General features: G+C 42.6%; 1 protein-coding gene and 1 long non-coding RNA gene across 7 annotated transcripts; both read right to left on the bottom strand.

Annotated features, from left to right (window-relative positions):
• Positions 1-24: 24 nt before the first annotated feature.
• LOC112874894 (TELO2-interacting protein 1 homolog) lies at positions 25-13,637 on the bottom strand. Of its 2 annotated transcripts, XM_025938463.1 has the most exons (19): positions 13,015-13,635; positions 12,753-12,927; positions 12,202-12,501; positions 12,014-12,103; positions 11,129-11,572; positions 10,934-11,041; positions 10,565-10,695; positions 10,347-10,479; positions 9,867-10,230; positions 9,246-9,742; positions 8,942-9,121; positions 8,699-8,857; positions 7,938-8,012; positions 6,944-7,088; positions 3,368-3,561; positions 2,622-2,831; positions 1,132-1,777; positions 946-1,041; positions 25-486 (listed from the first exon to the last, which is right to left on the bottom strand). In XM_025938463.1, exons 1-17 carry the CDS (start codon positions 13,203-13,205, stop codon positions 1,139-1,141), a joined length of 4,035 nt encoding a protein of 1,344 aa, XP_025794248.1. In that variant the 5' UTR covers positions 13,206-13,635; the 3' UTR covers positions 25-486; positions 946-1,041; positions 1,132-1,138. The 2 variants fall into 2 exon arrangements, with proteins under 2 accessions (XP_025794248.1, XP_025794249.1); XM_025938464.1 differs by lacking the exons at positions 25-486; positions 946-1,041 and having other exon boundaries at positions 1,479-1,773; positions 13,015-13,637.
• A 956-nt stretch (positions 13,638-14,593) lies between these two features.
• Positions 14,594-17,727, bottom strand: LOC112877897. Of its 5 annotated transcripts, none has more exons than XR_003225587.1 (5): positions 17,527-17,727; positions 16,511-16,611; positions 15,192-16,424; positions 15,024-15,108; positions 14,594-14,924 (listed from the first exon to the last, which is right to left on the bottom strand). It is a non-coding gene; the product is annotated as an uncharacterized LOC112877897 (long non-coding RNA). The 5 variants fall into 5 exon arrangements; XR_003225584.1 differs by having other exon boundaries at positions 15,192-16,427; positions 17,527-17,726; XR_003225585.1 differs by lacking the exon at positions 17,527-17,727 and adding an exon at positions 16,690-17,515 and having other exon boundaries at positions 15,192-16,427.
• Between the last annotated feature and the right edge of the window lie 689 nt (positions 17,728-18,416).

Here is an 18,416-nt window from a genome sequence, read left to right as displayed (position 1 = left end):
AGGGACCCGACAGTAAACACGAGATTTCAGCTTTTGTTTTAGCGACTAGCAAGATATTTCACGATGGATTTTGACGGACATCTCATACATAATTATCCCAGACCCAGAAAAAAAATGCTTCAAAAAAGGAAAGAACCAACTCGGAGATGGTTTATACACATCATTTAACTTCCTCTTTACACGACTAAACTCCATCATGAGATACAGTTTGCTTGATATATTTACACAAGTATCCCAATCAGAACATTATCCCGTTCTTTCCCTTGTGTCGTAATTTGTAGGATGATCCCTCCAAGGAGTTGCTGCTCCTTGCTCACAAAACTGTTGAGAACAGTGTCCATGAGTTACACACATGTCAGTGCGATTGGTTGATAGAAACAGATTGCATTCTTCACTGATTCCAGCGACAGAGCATAATGCCAAACACCTATCCAATAGTGACATCACAAAGATGTTCCCTGCTTCAGTTCATCATCATCAACATTCCTGATGTTTGCAAGGGGGGAAAAATCAGGGGTACTCAAGGTTGGACCAGAGTTTTGTCAAAAGAAATTTTATGCTAGCAATACACAAGATGTATATTTAGTTAACAATGGATATGCATTATGAAGAAAGCACATCACTGCTACCTTAAAATGCTAAAAAAATGTAACAGATGACAGAAGTGAATAGTGAAAGACTTGCCATGTGTGTGCTTCTGACATGTGAAGTACTGCTACATACAAGATCAGGGAAACAAGACTGATGTAGATACAAAAATGAGCCTAAGTATATGGCAGGTTCAATAATTTTAAATGGCTTCTACAAAGATCTCCACATCATAAACTGTCTAACAATAATTCTCTTTGGTTATTTGCTTCTCCTGCTCATGCAAGTTTCTTCCATTTTCATTGTCTTATGGATTGAAACTACTATTTCGCAGAGGGGAGAGACTGAAAAGTTCACCATTTTCCAGTGGTCGTAAAATGCGACACAGGCGGACTGCCAGCAGTGATACAAAATCCCCTCGGCAAGGTTATATACAAAGGGAGGATCAGAAACCTGGAAACCAAAGTAGAATTCTCAAATAATTAAATGTGGCAACAGTAAGCCTCTTAGGGTAGCTTGGAAGGAGAGAACTGCGAACTTCACCTGATTTTCACATTAGGACCACATCCTGCATCCTTTTGAACACCTCATGAACAGATGGTGGATCTACATCACATCTCACACCCTCGCCTCCGTACTGTACAAATAGGTATTCTCTCGAAGACATTGATGGAGGCAAAAGATCTGATAGCTCTGGCACATCTTGGTTAGGCGGTAAAGGTATATCCCTTTGGTTTAGTGAGTAATAAACATCCGCCAAGAGAAGCCAGACAAGGTCAGCATCCATACAGGCAAGGCCTGCCAATGCCCTTATCGCAGCTTCCTGCAAACCTGTCAAACTACTGTAGGCAATACCTACAACAAGACCACAAACCTTCTTTAGTTCACTTTCCAATGCAATAGCACTTCTCTTGTTGGAAGATATTGCAGCAATCATGTCCAGGACTGCAATCTGAATTTTTTGACTGGAGATCTCAGACATGGGTTCCTCTGATGTAAGCGAGGTATCCCTATATGGTAAAATGATTGCTTTTTCATCCATCATTGACATTCTTTTTCGTCGGAATGGAGATAATGCCAGCAACCTCCAAACAATATGTCCATCCTTATGAAACCGGCGTACATAAAAATCACCACCAGATATACCAGTCGCTCTACTCAATGCTTCGGTGCACTTTCTAACAACTGGCTGTAAAACAACAATCTGGTAAGCGCAGAAATCACACAGAAGGAACATAATGTACACTCGGCTGAAATTAGAGCAAAAGCAGGTACATAGAATAAAGCAACAAACAAAAAAAAAAGTTCACAGTTCAGCAGTTTTAGAAAATAGAAATACTATTGAATCTATTGTTTATAGACTAATGCGTCAAAACTTCATTAGATGTCCCAACTGACCATCACAATTTCCTGATACAATCTCAAGCATATAGATTATGTCTAAACAGGGCATAATTTGAGAGTGACAAAGAATCTCATGTTTTAGTTAGCAGGAAGACACTTATTCCCTGACTACAAGAATACAAATGAACTGAACCTTTAAAAAAATTTGATGGAAGATATGAAGAATAAAGGAGTTGAAGCTATAAAGTGAACAACATCATGTGCTGTACCAAATTCAGGTGTGTATCACTTATATACTGCACCAACATAACGGGAAGCCCCACAAACTAAGGGAAAAGAGAAGGGAGAGGAGGTCCCTTCACCACATGCAGATTAGTGGCTTATCAGTTAAGACATGTAACATTTTCTGGTAGATGAAAAGCCCTATACCATCATTTTGTGCGAGGGAGGCATTAGAATTCAACATTGATGGACGATCTCAATGTATGACGGCAGTAAAAATGGTCAAAGGCTAATATAAGAAATATTGTTTGTGCTTGTCTATGATTGTTATTTTTCTTGAACATGCAGGAGAGCTGTGTATCACTTCATTATCTATGATTGTTTATGGTGGAAATAAAGAAACAAGCAAGACAACTGAAAACAAACAACTTACACAATGGAAAACAATAAGATGTGACAAAACATACCACTGAGACCTTGTTCCTTAGACAGATAATCAAGTAAGGCCATAGCTTGTTCATAGCTGGGAGTAATCGATTCTCATCAACATCTTCGGTGGCATCTGTACCATCAAGTTCATCAAATGACAGAAACTGCATAGCCTCCTCAATAACTCCTTTGCTTCGATTTTCACACTTGTAAGCCTCTTCGACCTTCGCGATAGATATAATAGCATTCTAGGGACAGAACATAGCAATATTATCATCATTAATAATTCGCCACAACTGTCGGGAATAATTTCACTGGGATGAAACATGAAAATTGCAGGCATATGCTACCAGTGCATGTAACGTTGCAGTAATTTTTCACCAATATTTAATAGAAATGATAACAGAAGTTATGGTATGAGAACTGCGGCACCAGGTAGCAAGGTTGCAAAAGCAGTTGGGTGATAAAATTACAGTGATATCCCATTGATGCAGAAATTGGAAAACATACATGGTTATCCCATGGGTACTGCATAAGCACACAGTTAAGCTAGACATTCCTTGACATAAAGAATGACATACATAAACCAACTTCACAAAAGAGATATTTGGAATATCTTTAGAAACGATGGCTGAAAAGAATAGCAAATAAAACAATGAAACCACAGGAAAACAGAAAAAGACAATGTCCTAAAACTAAGGCGGTATTTGCCTTCCAAGTAGAAGACTGAAAATTTTCACACTTAGAACTTCATCAGTATTTTATTAACAGAAAAAGAAAATACCTCCACAACATCAAGGGCCACGAGACAAGCTGTTTCCTTAGTTGAAGAGAGAAGTGGGGTGGCAGCTGACAAGCAAGAGCCTGTAAGTGATCCAACTATTCTCCTATATCTTTTCATTTCATTCAACTTACAAAGTAAATCCTCCCAATATTCCAAGCTCATAAAATCAGATTGAGCATCAACATTCATTCTTTCTGATGCAATAAAAAAAGAGAGGGCATTAGTGAGATTACAGCGCAAAGCCACCTTGAATAAAGCAAATCTGAAAAATTAAATACAAAGTGAAAAAAGGGAAATATGCAGAAAGACAAACACATTTTTTGCAGGGAGACAATGGTTGAGGCTGAGCCACAAAATATTGCATAGGAAAGTAAGGAAACCGGAAGGAAGATATAGAAAAGTAACTAGAACATGCATAAAGAGGATTGGAGTTGCAGAAAAAACCTAGCACAATGTTAGCAGAGTACCATACAGAAACAATACCAACAAAGCCTTTTATTTCCAAGCAAAGTTGGTGTAGGCTAGACATGAAACTAACACAAGCTACCAAAAAAAGGGGTGACGGTAAAAAACCTTTAAAATGTTAACCGAGTACCATCATGTTTATATATCTACACTAGAATATATATATTTCAAAATTTCATAGGAAAAGTAAAAAGGGAATGAGTGGGAGCATAGCATTATACAAATGATGGATCATAATTTTAACAAGGAATTTGAAAGAGTATTATACATTGATGAGTCAGTTCTGGGAAGATCTTGATAGCATGGTTAGTACCGTGCCTATCAGTGAGAAGCTCTTCATAGGAGGAGACCTCAATGGCCATGTGGGTGCGACTAATGTAGGATATGAGCGAGTACACGGGGGTTTCGGGTATGGTAGTAGGAACGAGGGGGGAGAGGATGTTTTGAATTTTGCGTTGGCCTACGACCTGCTGTTAGCAAATACCCTCTTTAGAAAGAGGGAGTCCCATCTAGTGACCTTCCATAGTGGACAATACTCAAGCCAAATCGATTTTATCCTTGCTCGGAGACAGGATAGACGTGCTTGCTTAGATTGTAAGGTGATACCTGGGGAGTGTGTTGTCCCCCAACACAAGCTTGTTGTGGCGGATTTTCGTTTTCGAGTACGTACCCACCGGGACAAACGTGCCAAGATTGCGAGAACGAAGTGGTGGAAGCTTAGAGGGGAAGAGGCACAAACATTTAAGGAGAGGATGCTAGGCGAGGGGCCTTGGGAAGAAGGAGCAGATGTAGATGATATATGGCTAAAGATGGCGACATGTGTTCGGAAGGTGGCTTCAGAAGTGTTTGGTGTGAGTAGGGGAGGCAAGCAGGAAGTGAAAGAGATTTGGTGGTGGAATGACGAGGTGCAAAGGGCTATTAAGGAGAAGGAGTGTTTCAAACGCCTTCACCTCGACAAGAGCGCAACCAACATCGAGGGCTATAGATTAGCGAAGAGGTCTGCAAAGCGAGCTGTAAGTGTAGCGAAAGGTCAGGCTTTTGATGACCTTTATCAACGGCTAGGTACGAAGGAAGGAGAGAAGGACATTTATAGGATAGCTAGGACCCGCGAGAGGAAGACAAGAGACATAAACCAAATCAAATGCATCAAGGATGAGACAGATCGACTTCTGGTGAAGGATGAGGAGATCAAGGACAGATGGCGAGAATACTTCGACAAGTTGTTTAATGGGGAAAATGAGGGTCCTACCTTTGAGTTGGACGACTCATTTGATGATACCAACAGACGCTTTGTGAGGAGGATTCAGGAGGCAGAGATCGGGGAGGCTTTGAAGAGGATGAAGGGAGGTAAAGCAATGGGTCCCTATGGCATCCCCATTGAGGTGTGGAGATGCCTGGGCGAGAGGGTGGTAGTTTAGTTAACTAAGCTTTTTAACCTAATTTTCCGGTCAAACAAGATGCCGGAGGAATGGAGGAGAAGTATTTTAGTACCGATCTTCAAGAACAAGGGACATGTTCAAAGTTGTACTAACTACCGGGGGATTAAGCTGATGAGCCATACGATGAAGCTTTGGGAGAGGGTTATCGAGCATCGCTTAAGAAGATTGACAAGGGTGACCCAAAACCAGTTTGGGTTCATGCCTGGGAGGTCGACCATGGAGGCGATTTTCTTAGTACGACAGTTGATGGAGAGATATAGAGAGGAGAAGAAGGACTTACACATGGTCTTTATTGATCTAGAGAAGGCGTATGACAAAGTACCGAGAGACGTCATGTAGTGGGCCTTGGAAAAACACAAAGTCCCAACTAAGTTTATTACCCTCATCAAGGATATGTACAAGGATGCGATGACTTGTGTTCGAACATGTGATGGCGATACCAGTGACTTTCCAATTAAAATAGGACTACATCAGGGGTCAGCATTGAGCCCTTATCTATTTGTTTTGGTGATGGATGAGGTCACAAGGGACATACAGGGTGATATCCCTTGGTGTATGCTCTTTGCTGATGATGTGGTGCTAGTTGACGAGAGTAGGGCAGGAGTTAATATGAATTTAGAGCTGTGGAGACACATGTTAGAGTCGAGGGGGTTCAGACTGAGTAGGACCAAGACCGAGTATATGATGTGCGACTTTAGCCCGACTAGGCATGAGGATGGGGACGTTAGCCTCGAAGGTCAAGTGGTGGCCAAGAAGGATACTTTCCGGTATTTAGGATCAATGCTTCAGAAAGATGAAGACATTGATGAAGATGTTAGACATAGAATTTCAGCCGGTTGGTTGAAGTGGCGGCAGGCTTCGGGCATCCTCAGTGACAAGAAGGTGCCACAGAGGCTAAAAGGTAAGTTCTATAGGACGGCGATTCGCCCGGCGATGCTATACGGTGCTAAATGTTGGCCTACAAAAAGGCGACATGTCCAGCAACTGAGTGTAGCAGAGATGCGTATGCTGCGTTGGTTCTGCGGGCATACAAGAAGGGATAGAGTCCGGAATGAAGAGATTCGAGATAGGGTCGGGGTGGCACCTATCGAGGAGAAGTTGATTCAACATCGGTTGAGATGGTTTGGACATGTACAACGGAGGCCTCCTGAGGCGCCGGTGCGTAGTGGAGTTTTAAAGCGGGGCGATAATGTAAAGAGAGGTAGAGGTAGACCTAGACTAACTTGGGACGAGACGGTTAAGAGAGACCTTAAGGAGTGGAATATCACTAAGAAATTAGTTATGGATAGAAGCGCTTGGAGATTAGCAATTAACGTACCTGAATCGTGACCTTTGTTACTTTTTGTTTAACCCCTAACTCTTCCTTTGGCTTGTGCCCTTTTTGTGTTTCTTATTCTTGTTTTCTGTGGGTTTCATCTATAACCTACCCCAACTTGCTTGGGACAAAAGGCTAAGTTGTTATTGTTGTTGTTGTATTATACATTGATGATGGAATATTCGTCCACCATGTATTATCAAATATGAGCAGATAATTCAAAAGAAAATAGGAAACAAATTTGAATGATGACTGGTGGACCTATATGCTTATTGATCATTTGTCTAATACTTTGACGAACTATAATAGCTGCTGGACATGCTGAAAAACAAGAATTGAGTCCTGCCAAGCTATTACCAGAAGTTGCACGGGATTCCATTCTCTTCTCGATCATATTTTTGACTTCTTGCCCTTCTGTACTAACCTTCACATAAAATGATTGTACGTCATCTGGCAGATTAGTAGACTCATGTCTGCATGCCTTGGCAATCTCAGAAACTGCCTAGATAAACCAAAAAGGAACAAGGAAATAAATTACTAATTCAAATGAAACATGAGGCATCAGCAATGCAAAAGCACACTACGAAGAAAATAAGGGCCTGTTCGGATCCAATGGAAAGAGAAAGAGAAAGTGCAAAACTTTTGCTCTTTTGCATTTTTTTTTGCACTTTTGGATCCAAACACACCAAAGTGCAAAAGGGCAAATGCTACCGTAATTTTGCTAATTATGGATTAATTAGGCTTAATAGATTCGTCTCGTCATTTAGTCCTCATCTATGTAATTAGTTTTTTAATTAAACTATATTTAATACTTCTAATTAGCATCCAAACATCTGATGTGACAGGAGCAAAAATTTTGCCATTTGCCCTTTTGCCATTTGCCCTTGGATCCAAACAGCACCTAAAGAAGATGAAAACAAGTACATGTGTAATGCTAGAAATAGGATCTTGCGCATACCAATGAGGAACAATATTACCATCGATTAACGGGTATCTGCATTTGACTTTGCATAGAATTTCAATATAATGAAAAAATTGTGGAATTCACATATAATTATTTGATTAAGAGATAAATAACCATAACTGGTTGTTTTGTTAAGAGTAGGAAGAAGTCAGTGTATTATTGTACAACCATGCCAACTTGTGGACTTGAACCAAATAACCAGTATTACAAAAGCCTTCACAAAAATGTCATCCCAACTTTGAGAAGGCACCAAACTTGGTGGATTCATGTTAGAGCTAAATGCGTACAAGCCGTAACCCCAGACAACAACCATGAACACATATATAAGCTCAAATAATCCCCTTTTAGTCGAACATAAAAACTGCAATACTGAGTATACAATGATACCTTCAGAAATGGAACAGTTAGATGTGGGTGGTCATGCCTGCCAAGTACCTCCAGCTCAGAAGAAACTGCTCGCATCTGTAAGATTACATGCATCGTGATGAAATCACAGGGATGCAACTTGCTTGCAAAACTAGGCTATTTTTAACTCAAGAAAAAATGCATAAATCCTCCCTATATGTCACTTTGATTTATTTTGTTGCAAAGCCTGCTTAGTAATTTGGCATGGTTTAGTTTTCCCACTTCATACTAGTGATGTACTTAACGAACTTAGTTTTCACTAGCAGGGCATGTTGGATTACTCATTACTTCTAGATAGGTCTTGCATGGTAATTGGCTACAGATATGAATCTAAAGGTCCAGAACAAGGATGGAAAGACAATGACAAAAAAAAAATCAAGGGATGACTGGCAATTAAGAGCAGGGCCATCCGTGCACACCGGACAAAGCTTAAAGTTATTATCAATCCAGCAGTGCTACGAAATAAAAAATGAGTCCAAATAAGCCTATCACATAGGCGAAGGGGGTGAAATAATGGCCGGCTTCAAGAACAGTTTAGTGGCCATTGATGTGCTGGGTAGGCTGATGTATTGTGCTTTACAAATTGCACAGAAGCACCACCAAATATTTTTAAGAAAAATCATTGAACAAACATAAATTTTCTTACAGAGAAAGCACAGAAGCACCACCAAATATTTTTAAGAAAAATCATCGAACAAACATAAATTTTGACTCTTGAGATTTATAGCCGCCCTACATCATACCGGTTCTTCCAAGAATGGTAAAATATCACGAGAAGCACCGATGTAACACAGCATGGAAGCAAGAACATCAGGGACATGAGGATTCATGTCCAAGTGACGCAGCTGTCTACAAAGGGAGTCAACAATGTAATCTGCATTCGCGACAACAAATTGGCCAACCTGTACAACCAGGAAGACAAATCTTAAATAGAAAATATATTGATAATTAAACAAATTATTGCATGAGATAAGGCAATCTATTACCGAACAATGACCGCCAGCAGCAGCAAGTGCTCTTAAGACAGCATCTGATGCCATTCTTATCTGAGCACTTGAGCTGATAAGTTCACGGAGCAGAAGATAAAGGGAAGAGTGCATAAACCCACTACGTGCAAAATCTTGACCAAGAACAGCACCCAAGATTCCAATTCCTTCAAGCGTCACCTGAAACAACAAACTAAAGAACTTGAGAAGACAATACTTTCCAAATAGATATTATTTAGATAGAATAGCAAAACAAAATGAGTGAAACAATTCCAATTTATGAATTATGATTATTCATTATTACCGTGTGCAATGCAGTGGTATCACGGTAGAAGTGCAATGGCAAGTTCAACTCTGTTAGGGATAGCTCAACATCCTTCTCGGTTGGAAGATCCCACACTTCTGGAGATACATATTCATGCAGAATACTGCCAATGCAATGAATAATATTGTCTTTAGTATCCTTTTGTTCATTAAATCCCCAGACTTTTCTTTCATTATGTTCAACACAAGCAGTCAATTGATCATTCTGACGAGCTGTCCTTATCAATTGTGCTGATCTCTTCTGGAGCAGTTGTAAAAACATACCAAGGGATCTATCTGACAGACCATATATGAGCTCATTGAGCATGCAAACAGCTGAACTTGCCTGGCGTAGTGTATGTCCAGCTTCACTTTTCATGTACCACCTATCCACACCATCTCTGTAAATATTTTTGGATCGCAGCTCAGTGCTCAACCTCCTGAAGTGATCGAGTAGAATATCAACAAAAAGAGATAAGGATGCAGCAGTTTCATTCCCTAGCATCAATAAGCAAATAAAAATGATCAGCCACAAGTACAACATAAAAATAGCATCATTCATAAAATGCGTCAAGTGGAACAGCCCGTAAATCATTAATTTGAGAAGTAGGGCGCTACATACCTGACACTGTTGACAGACCAACAAGTCTAATTATTCCAGCAAGAACCAAGTAAAGTTTCTGACTGCCAGCATGAACAAACCATGGAGGCACATGGGGCAAATCATATTCAACTGTACCAAGTACGGCATTTGACAAACCATTATCATGGATAACAGATATTTTGGAGGCTGCAGATGTATATGTGGCATGCAGAGAACTATTAGTCGCATCTTTAGAATAGGCACTGCTCTTCAACTCAGCAACTGAATAGAGATACCCAACAGACAGTGGCTTTGATACAATTAACTTGTCCATGGAACCAGAAAACTGTGAGCTATGACTTATGCATAAACCCAAACAATCAAAGAAACGAGCAGCAGTAACCTGCCAGGGGAATCAATTTCAAAGTCAATGGAAGAATCATACATCAACATAAGGAACATCTGAACTGCCAGGATTCCAGAGGGGGTTTTGGGTGGGGTGGGTGAGGGGGTGCTCACAGGAGAACGGTGAAGATGATTTATCAGAAACTGAGGACCTGCATAAAATGTCAGAGCCAGAAGCCTCCTAGCATGCGACAGAGCAGTTGTCTCCTCACTTCCAAATACGACTTGTGGCAACCTTTCAACTAGCCTGCTTAACATGAAAAATAGTTAGGACTATGCTCTCACAGGCCACAATCAACTGTGGTCATTTAAGAAAAGAAAATAGCACGGACCTGGTAAAAATATCAGAAATCTCATTTTCTGTAATAAAATTGTGACCCTGGTTGAAAAGATAAAGGAGAGCATCTTCTGCAGCCTCAGACACAGCTGCAGCATCATCACATGCAAGAACACATAAGCTTTCCTGCAATATTATATTTGTGAAGTTAAAAAAACAAATACAGCTTTAAGTCAACAACTAGGAGAATGTTTTTTTCTCGAACACGCAACAAGTAGGAGAATGCTAACAAAGGCAAAGATATGTTTTTCCACGAATACAAAGGCAAAGACATGAATAACACATTTGCAAAATATGTGAGCATAATCAAAGATCAAATACTTTCATGCTCTCACAGGTGACAAAAATATTACAATCCACATACCACAAGTAGCATCTTGCTTCTCTTTAATGTAGAGCCACAGCAAGACAAAAGCCCCCTTACACCACTAACCACTGACCTCCTCACCTTCTCGGATGAATGAATCGAAAGCTGCAAAAAATTGGCACAATATTAAGCCTACTTAAGGGAATTACATCTTATTTTCAACTACACAATAACAAACGAAGGAAAACATACATGTGGGAATGTGGCAGAAAGCAACTTATCAACATTACTAGTTGTTTCCTCAAGCCATTTTTTGGTTCGCTTCACATGCAGTGCCTTTCTATCAGCAGAGGAATTGACATCAAAGGTAGAGTCATCTGTAGTTTCATCATGGCCTATCTGTTCGGATAGACTTTTCGTTGGTAATTGGCGAAGCATCTGCAATACATGCTCAGTTGAACCGCCGCCACCAGAAGAATGGGCCCAATCCTCCTTTATAGCCATATCATGTGCACTAAAATTTTCCTTGTCATTTAAGACTATCATCAAAGCCTCAGTCAATCCAAGAATGGCTTGCTCAATGCTCAAAGAACTCCCAGCAGCACCGCTAATCATAGTCTTCGATGTGTAGAGAACCTTTCCAAGGCGACTGACAATTCCAGGAAGGAAAAAGGCAAGTGCATCAGCAGAACCTACCTAACAAGAAAATGAGTTAAATGAATTATATGCATGCTGGACAAGAAAAAGAATAGCCTCAGCAGAAGGAATTACCGAATTACACTTGTAAAAGATAAAAAAAAACATTAAGAAAAGTACTAGGACATACCAAGCACAACTACGAGGTTGATTCTCTTACTAATGCAATAAGAGGAAAATTGCTATCGCATATATGAAACTAAGTATACATAACAATATATCTTATTCATTGTTTTTACTTTTAAAAATGAGCGGAATATGTGAGATTGATTATTATGCCAATCATTTAATTTTTTTGAACCTTCAGTCTATTTCATACTTCTATGTTGTGTCAGGTGTTGTTGGGCAAGAAATACTAGAAGGCAAGTGGTAACGAATGATATGCTTATGCTTCAGCATTTCTTCCTGCTGAATCACAAGAGCATCTATGGATCTTCTCACCTTGGCAATAAGAATGCGGAGAGCGTGCAATGCTTCCTTTCTAACATCTGCACTTCCATGGTGCCCTCTTGACGCCTCAAGTTCTGATGCCTTCCGTATGAAAAAAAGAAAAACATAAATTAGAACTAAAGCTAAGTCATTTTTCTGAGAAGAAATGGATACACACTATATTCAGATGGACGCCATACCTGTAGAAGAAGTGAGAGCCAGTGTCCCACGGCAGCTGAAGCATTTTGAGACTGAAGGAATGCAAGCAGGCACTCCTCTGGATGTGCATGGAGCTTTGAGCTTTTGAGACTGAAGTATGTATTGGTTGAGGTCGTAGGCAACACTGTTGCTTGATTGCAAGAACAAGACCACTCAGAGCATGGTTGTAACTGCAAGACCATGGCTCTGAAACATCTTATGATTCCACTGCGGAATTCCTCTGAAGCCTCCAAAGGTGAAAGCATAGCCCCAGAAGTCAACTTTTTCATCATCGCGACCATCTAGTGATGGAAAAAAAAAATAGCCAGGGTTACAGATGTAGCTAAGCAGATTCGACCCAGAAGAACATAATCCACATTGTGTGCCTAATTCATTTCATACTATACTCAATTGTCCAAAAATCAACTGCTGAATCAAATGATGCTTAGTTACACGCCACAGTCGACAGGTTTCAGTAAAGCAGCTAACTGGCAGTTTGTAGCTAAGGGGTCCACGAGATGAGGCTAATCTTGAGCAGAATTAAGCGCCTGACCTGATTGACCGAGGTGAGGCGGCACTTGGTGAGGAGCACTTCAAGGCAGGCCAGGCCAGCTTCAGCGACCGCATCAGTGATGACAATGTCCCCAGCACTCTGCTCCGGTGCATTGCCTTGCTTCCTGCACTGCACCGCCGCATCCAGGAGCAGCAGCAGTGGAAACACTGTATAACTGAAAGGGGAGGGGAATAAACACAAATTAGAAGGCCCAAACCCAAACCACGAGAATAGAAAAACGGGAGGTGGAGAAGAAGATTACTCGAAGCAGAGCTGCAGTGCGGGGGCGGGGGCGGAGCGGAGGAAGGCGGCCATTTCGCGGAGGAAGGAGGCGGAGCTGGAGGAGGCGCGGCGGCTGCGGAGGAGGTCGAGGAGAGCAACGGTGTGGGGCTTGAGCTGGGCGAAGACGGCAGCTAGGGTTTCGTCGGAGGCCGCCGCCGCCTCCATCTCCATCTCCGCCGCGGACGAGGGCGAGCGGCGTCCGGCGGACGGCGGGCGGGCGAGGCCGGGCGGTGTCGCGCGACTGGCGGGCGGACGAGGGCGAGCGCCGGGGTGGGGATGAGCGCCGGCGTGCAGGTGGGCGAGGGCGAGCGGCCGGGCGGAGATGGGCTGTCGGCGGGGGGTGCGGGTGCTCGGGCGACGCGGCTGAGAAGGGGCGGAAGCCGAAGAGAGTCGGCGGGAGCAGGTTTTTTCCGCTCCCCACCCGATGTACAAAAACGTGAATTGCCTCCGCTCGAATCCGGCGAGGAGCGGAGCGGGGGTAGCGCTGGCAAATCGGCGGAGACGGTGAGGAGGAGCCGAGCTGTGGGATCGCTTCGTGCGTCGCGCTTGCCCGCTTCCAGTTGCCGCGTGTCGCGAGGGTTCAAGATGCGTCGAGCGGAGAGGAGATGCCTTTGGAGTTTTTTGTTGGCCAAAATTTGCCCCGCACACCGTTAAAATGGCATAGGCCACTAGAAAACTCTATTTTTACGATGAACCATTACAATTCTAGGAACATTTGCTAAAAGACATCATGATTTATATAATATCATTTCCATTTTAAATAGATCACAAAATATATAAAATAGACAGTAACACCCCTACATATTAACGGTTATCCACTGTCACATGTATGACAGTGAGGGGGAGCGTCGTAGAAGGCTCCCCCACCTCCATCGTCGTGGGCTGAGGGTGGGCCAGCCGCGTTCCCCCGCCTCCGCTGCCGCCCGCCGGCTCCGGCGCTGCCTCGGCGCCTCCGCCGCCGACGCTAACTAGGCCCTCATCGCCGGCCATCGGCCACCGTCCATCGGGGGTCCAGCTCCAGTCACCGCCTACTAGGGGTCCAGCCCACCAGGGGCCACCGCCCACCAAGGGTCCAGCTCCGGCCGACCGGCGGCGCTCCCGCGCCGTCTCGCCTCTGCCGTCAGCCGAACCGCCACCATCGTCGGGCCTCTGCTGCCCCCGACCTCCTCTCTAGAGCCGTCGGCCATTAGAAGCACGACAACCCATAATCCTAACCTCGTCACCTCGACCACCACCCCAGCCGCCCATCCCTCGCTGGTGGCCGCTCCACCCCCTCCCCCTCCCCTGCCTCGGCGGCGCAGCGAGCGACGGTGGGCTGTAGCTAGACCTTAGGCGACGGATCGCATCGTACCCGTGCACGTGACCCCTAGTATTAGCGGTTTTCCGGGGCAAAATTTGCCCATGGCCACCTTTAAAATGCCATAGGCCACTAAAAAACTCTATCTTTGCATTAACCATTACAATTCTATAGACATTTGCTGGAAGACATCATAGCTCATATAATATCATTTCCACCTCAAACATGTCACAGAATACATGAATGTGGACAGTAATACCCCTACCCATTAAACATATCATATTGCACTCAGAAAAGCACGTCCAGCAATATAAAAACACATGATTCAGCAAAATAACATGGTTTCAACCCCATTTGGCTATCAAGTACAGCAACACAAAATAACATGGTTTCAGCCACATTTGGCTATCAAGTACAGCAATACAAAATAACGTATTTTACTCCAAATCCACATATTACATGACACACGGCGCATAGCTTATATTTTCTTGAACCACAACCTTCAACTTTTTTGCCTTTCCCTTCTCAACAGCAACTGGAGATGTGGGTGCATATTCAAAAGGCTCTATGGTGCCTTCAACTTCTAGCATCCTCTTTCGGTTGTAGATGGGTATAAAATCATGTCAGCTAAATAGAAATAACAAATAGGAACACACAAAGAAGTACCTCAGTTAAGTTTGGAGAAGCTATACCCCTTATCATAGAACTTGGAGTAGAAATAGGAGTGATGCTCTAGTTGGTGTAGATGGTTCTAATTCCATCAATGTCCTTAACATACTGCATGTAAAAAGAAGAATGTGAAATTGCAAATTTAAAAATATACAATTGCAGATTTTGAAATATGTAAATTTCAGTTGCACCTTCTTGTAACAAGGCTTGTTGTAGAAGCACAAGTGATGGCTCTAGTTGGTGTAGAAGCACTAAGGATGGCTCTAGGTGGTGTAGAACCACTAGATGACACTACTGTGATATTTATCTTGCCTCTCTATCTCTTTGGCTCTGGAGGGGCAGGTTGGGGCATCAGAATCATAAACAAATTTATTGCATGTTTTTGCCATGTGTCCCTTTCCTTTGCACCTTCTGCATATTGTGAATCTCCATTTTGTCCCCCACCACCTTCTGCAATGGATTTATATCTCCTTTCTCTTGGTCTTCAGGCTGCCCTTTTCAGAATTAGAGGCCACAACTTGAACCCAAGGTCTACTGGAGGCCACTATTTCTTATCTGTCATTGGCTTCACACATTTTTTATACACTTTCTTGAACTTTGCAACAGAGTAGTACTTATGAATATAGTCTTCAATATTACCTCTAACTGAAGTGATAATGCACAAAGCATGTGTACATGGTATACCAGTAACTTGTTGGCCATAAGTGTTTCTTAGAGACCTCATCTCGAAATCGCTTTTGGAAGTTTGCAACTAAGTGCCTCATGCACTCTCTATGCTCAACCCCATTTTTGAAGACTTTAGTAACAGCTGAATCAATTCCCTTGCCTGTATCAGTTGAGATAACTAGATCCAGAGGTGATCCAATAGCTTGCTGAAGTCCACTGAAAAATCAAGCCCAATTAGCAGTTGTCTCTGAGTCAAACACACCATAACACACTGGAAACATCCAATTGTGCCTATCAATAGCAGTCGCGGATGCAAGTTGCCCCTTCCATTTCACAGTCAAATGAGTGGAGTCCACACCAAAGAAATGCCTGCAACCATTCAGAAAACCATCGACACAAGATTTCAGGGCAACAAACATTCTTGTAAATATCTACTTTTTCTCAACTTGCTCATATTCAATGTCCACCAAACTGCCTGGATTGGTCTTCTCCACCTCAGCCTTGAAACTGAAAGCATGCTGAAAGCTGTCATCCCACTTCCCTTTGAGTTGTTCCAAAGCCATATTTTTACCATCACACACTATACAGTATGACAACTTCAAGTGATACTCTTCTTCGAGTCTTTTCTTCAGAGCCGCAGCCCCAATTGTAGGGTCCTTTGTAAGCTACTTAAGAACCCAATCCCTCACCCAATGATTGGTTGCCATTTTGTTATTCTCAACTTTTCCAGTGCTGTAACAAGTGTATTCATAAGGTACCTTCTTTATATGCATGAAATATAAAAAATATTAGTAAAAAATCAACACAAATTTGGATGAAATAGAAAAGATAAGTAATTTAGTACCATCCAAGTACTTTCATCGTGCAACTTTGAAGCATGTATCTTCCACTTGCACCGTTCAGCCTTGCAATAGCCTCGATACCTTGTTGACTCAGAATAGGGAGCTGCAATTTCATATTCTCCTTTTATTGCATATTGCCTAATAGCCTTCTTAAAAGTATCACCATCCCCAAAAGTTATACCTACTGCTATCGTTGGCAGTTGCATGGACAATTGTCTCACAACCCATGCATCATTCACAACTAAGTTATCCTCCAAGCCAACACACTCCACATCACCATCAGATTCAGAATCAGATGAATCAAAAAGCAAAGTTTTGAAAGGGTCCTCATCATCCAAACCAACATACTCTACATCATCGTCCACCCAAGCCACTTCGGTCCTATTTTGAACTGGAGGCTCTAAGAGGGGTGATGCAATTTCAAGCGGAGGCGGTGCACTAGTTTTATCAACTGGGGCATAAGTGCTTCCCTACAACACACAAGGCATGTTCTGTTGGTGCCCAGTATCATGCAGGAATTCAGAATCATCATTTTTTATAACACATACTTGCAATGAGAGCCTTCTTATCTCCCAATACATGTCAATTGCATGCAACAATTTTTGGTCGGATGTAATTTCTTCATAGCAAGGACTCGATTTGTCCCAATAAGTGACACACAACTTGTGTTTAGAGCCTAGCTTAACATCTGTGCCAATATCAAGTAGCAAATCATTCTAATTTGTGCAATCTTTCTCTAAGACCTTAACAATGTTAAAAGCTTCACAATACTCGCGACTACCATCATCAATAATTTAAACATAAGCACCTACACGAATAGCCAGCCTGTAGGACGAATTGGGATCCATCATACATAGAGAATCGCACAAATTGGAATGGTGAGCCTCGCTCAATAGCGCAGTAATGAGCCAAATTGCCCAAAGTTAGCACTAACCCTAGGAGAAATTGGAAGAATACGTACCCATCGGGAACCCATGAAAGACTATCCTCCACCCGGGGAAAAATCTCGCTCACGTACCTTGGAGTCTCCATCTTTCTGCCCAGGCCACCACCGGAGATGCACGCCAGCACTCCTACGCGCTGGGAGGGGCGCTCGCCGGGGTTGCGCGTGGGGAGGAGACGCCACCGGGGATGCGCGTGGGGACGGGCTGCAGGCGGAGGAGGGCCGCCGCCGGCCGTCAAAGCCGCTGGGGAGGAGTCGCGCCGCCTCCTGGTTCGCGAGCCACGAGAAAGGCCGGTGGATGGGTTCTCGTGAGAGTGAGAGGCCTGGGGAGAGGATAAGGCAGCAGGGGTAAACTCGTCATTTCATGTTGCTCTCCAATTAAATTCAATAATATAATGGGTGTGGTGTCTCCCAGCAAAGAGCCTTGATTTTGTAGTGTCCTTTAGCAACGACAGAGTTTTTTATGGCCTGTGGCAAAGACCCTATTTTAACGGTGTCTAGGTGCAAATTTTGCCTTTTTCTGGAAGCACCAAGCAACAAGAAAGGAAAGAAACAGGGGAAGAAGGTGGCGTAAACTGTGGCAATCACAAGGTAATGCATGTGGGACAGAAAAACATAAATCTAAAAATACGTGAACTAAACGTGAAAGTGCAATTAGCAATCAGCTTTAGCTGTTGTATTCGGGTTTCTGAGTCTCCAAAGTCCAAACAAACATATATGCATTGATCACTGGCCTGGTGGAATATCGTAGTTTTAAATAGCGCGCGATAGCAAATAGCGGCATCTTTTTTCCAGCCACTAAAAAGGCTATAGCACAGCTATGGCAAATAGCAATTTTACAAAAAAATGAAAAATACAAATATTTGGTGCACGGGAACATGGTAATTATGAAATGTGATCAACACAAATATGTTTTCAGGAGTACGGAGTCTAGGAAGCATCACTTAAGTTGATATTACAACATG

This window comes from Panicum hallii, chromosome 9 (assembly GCF_002211085.1).
Source record: "Panicum hallii strain FIL2 chromosome 9, PHallii_v3.1, whole genome shotgun sequence".
Taxonomy (NCBI): Eukaryota; Viridiplantae; Streptophyta; class Magnoliopsida; order Poales; family Poaceae; genus Panicum; species Panicum hallii.
The sequence above is the reverse complement of the archived record's forward strand: the minus strand, read 5'-3'. Positions and strand labels throughout refer to the sequence as shown.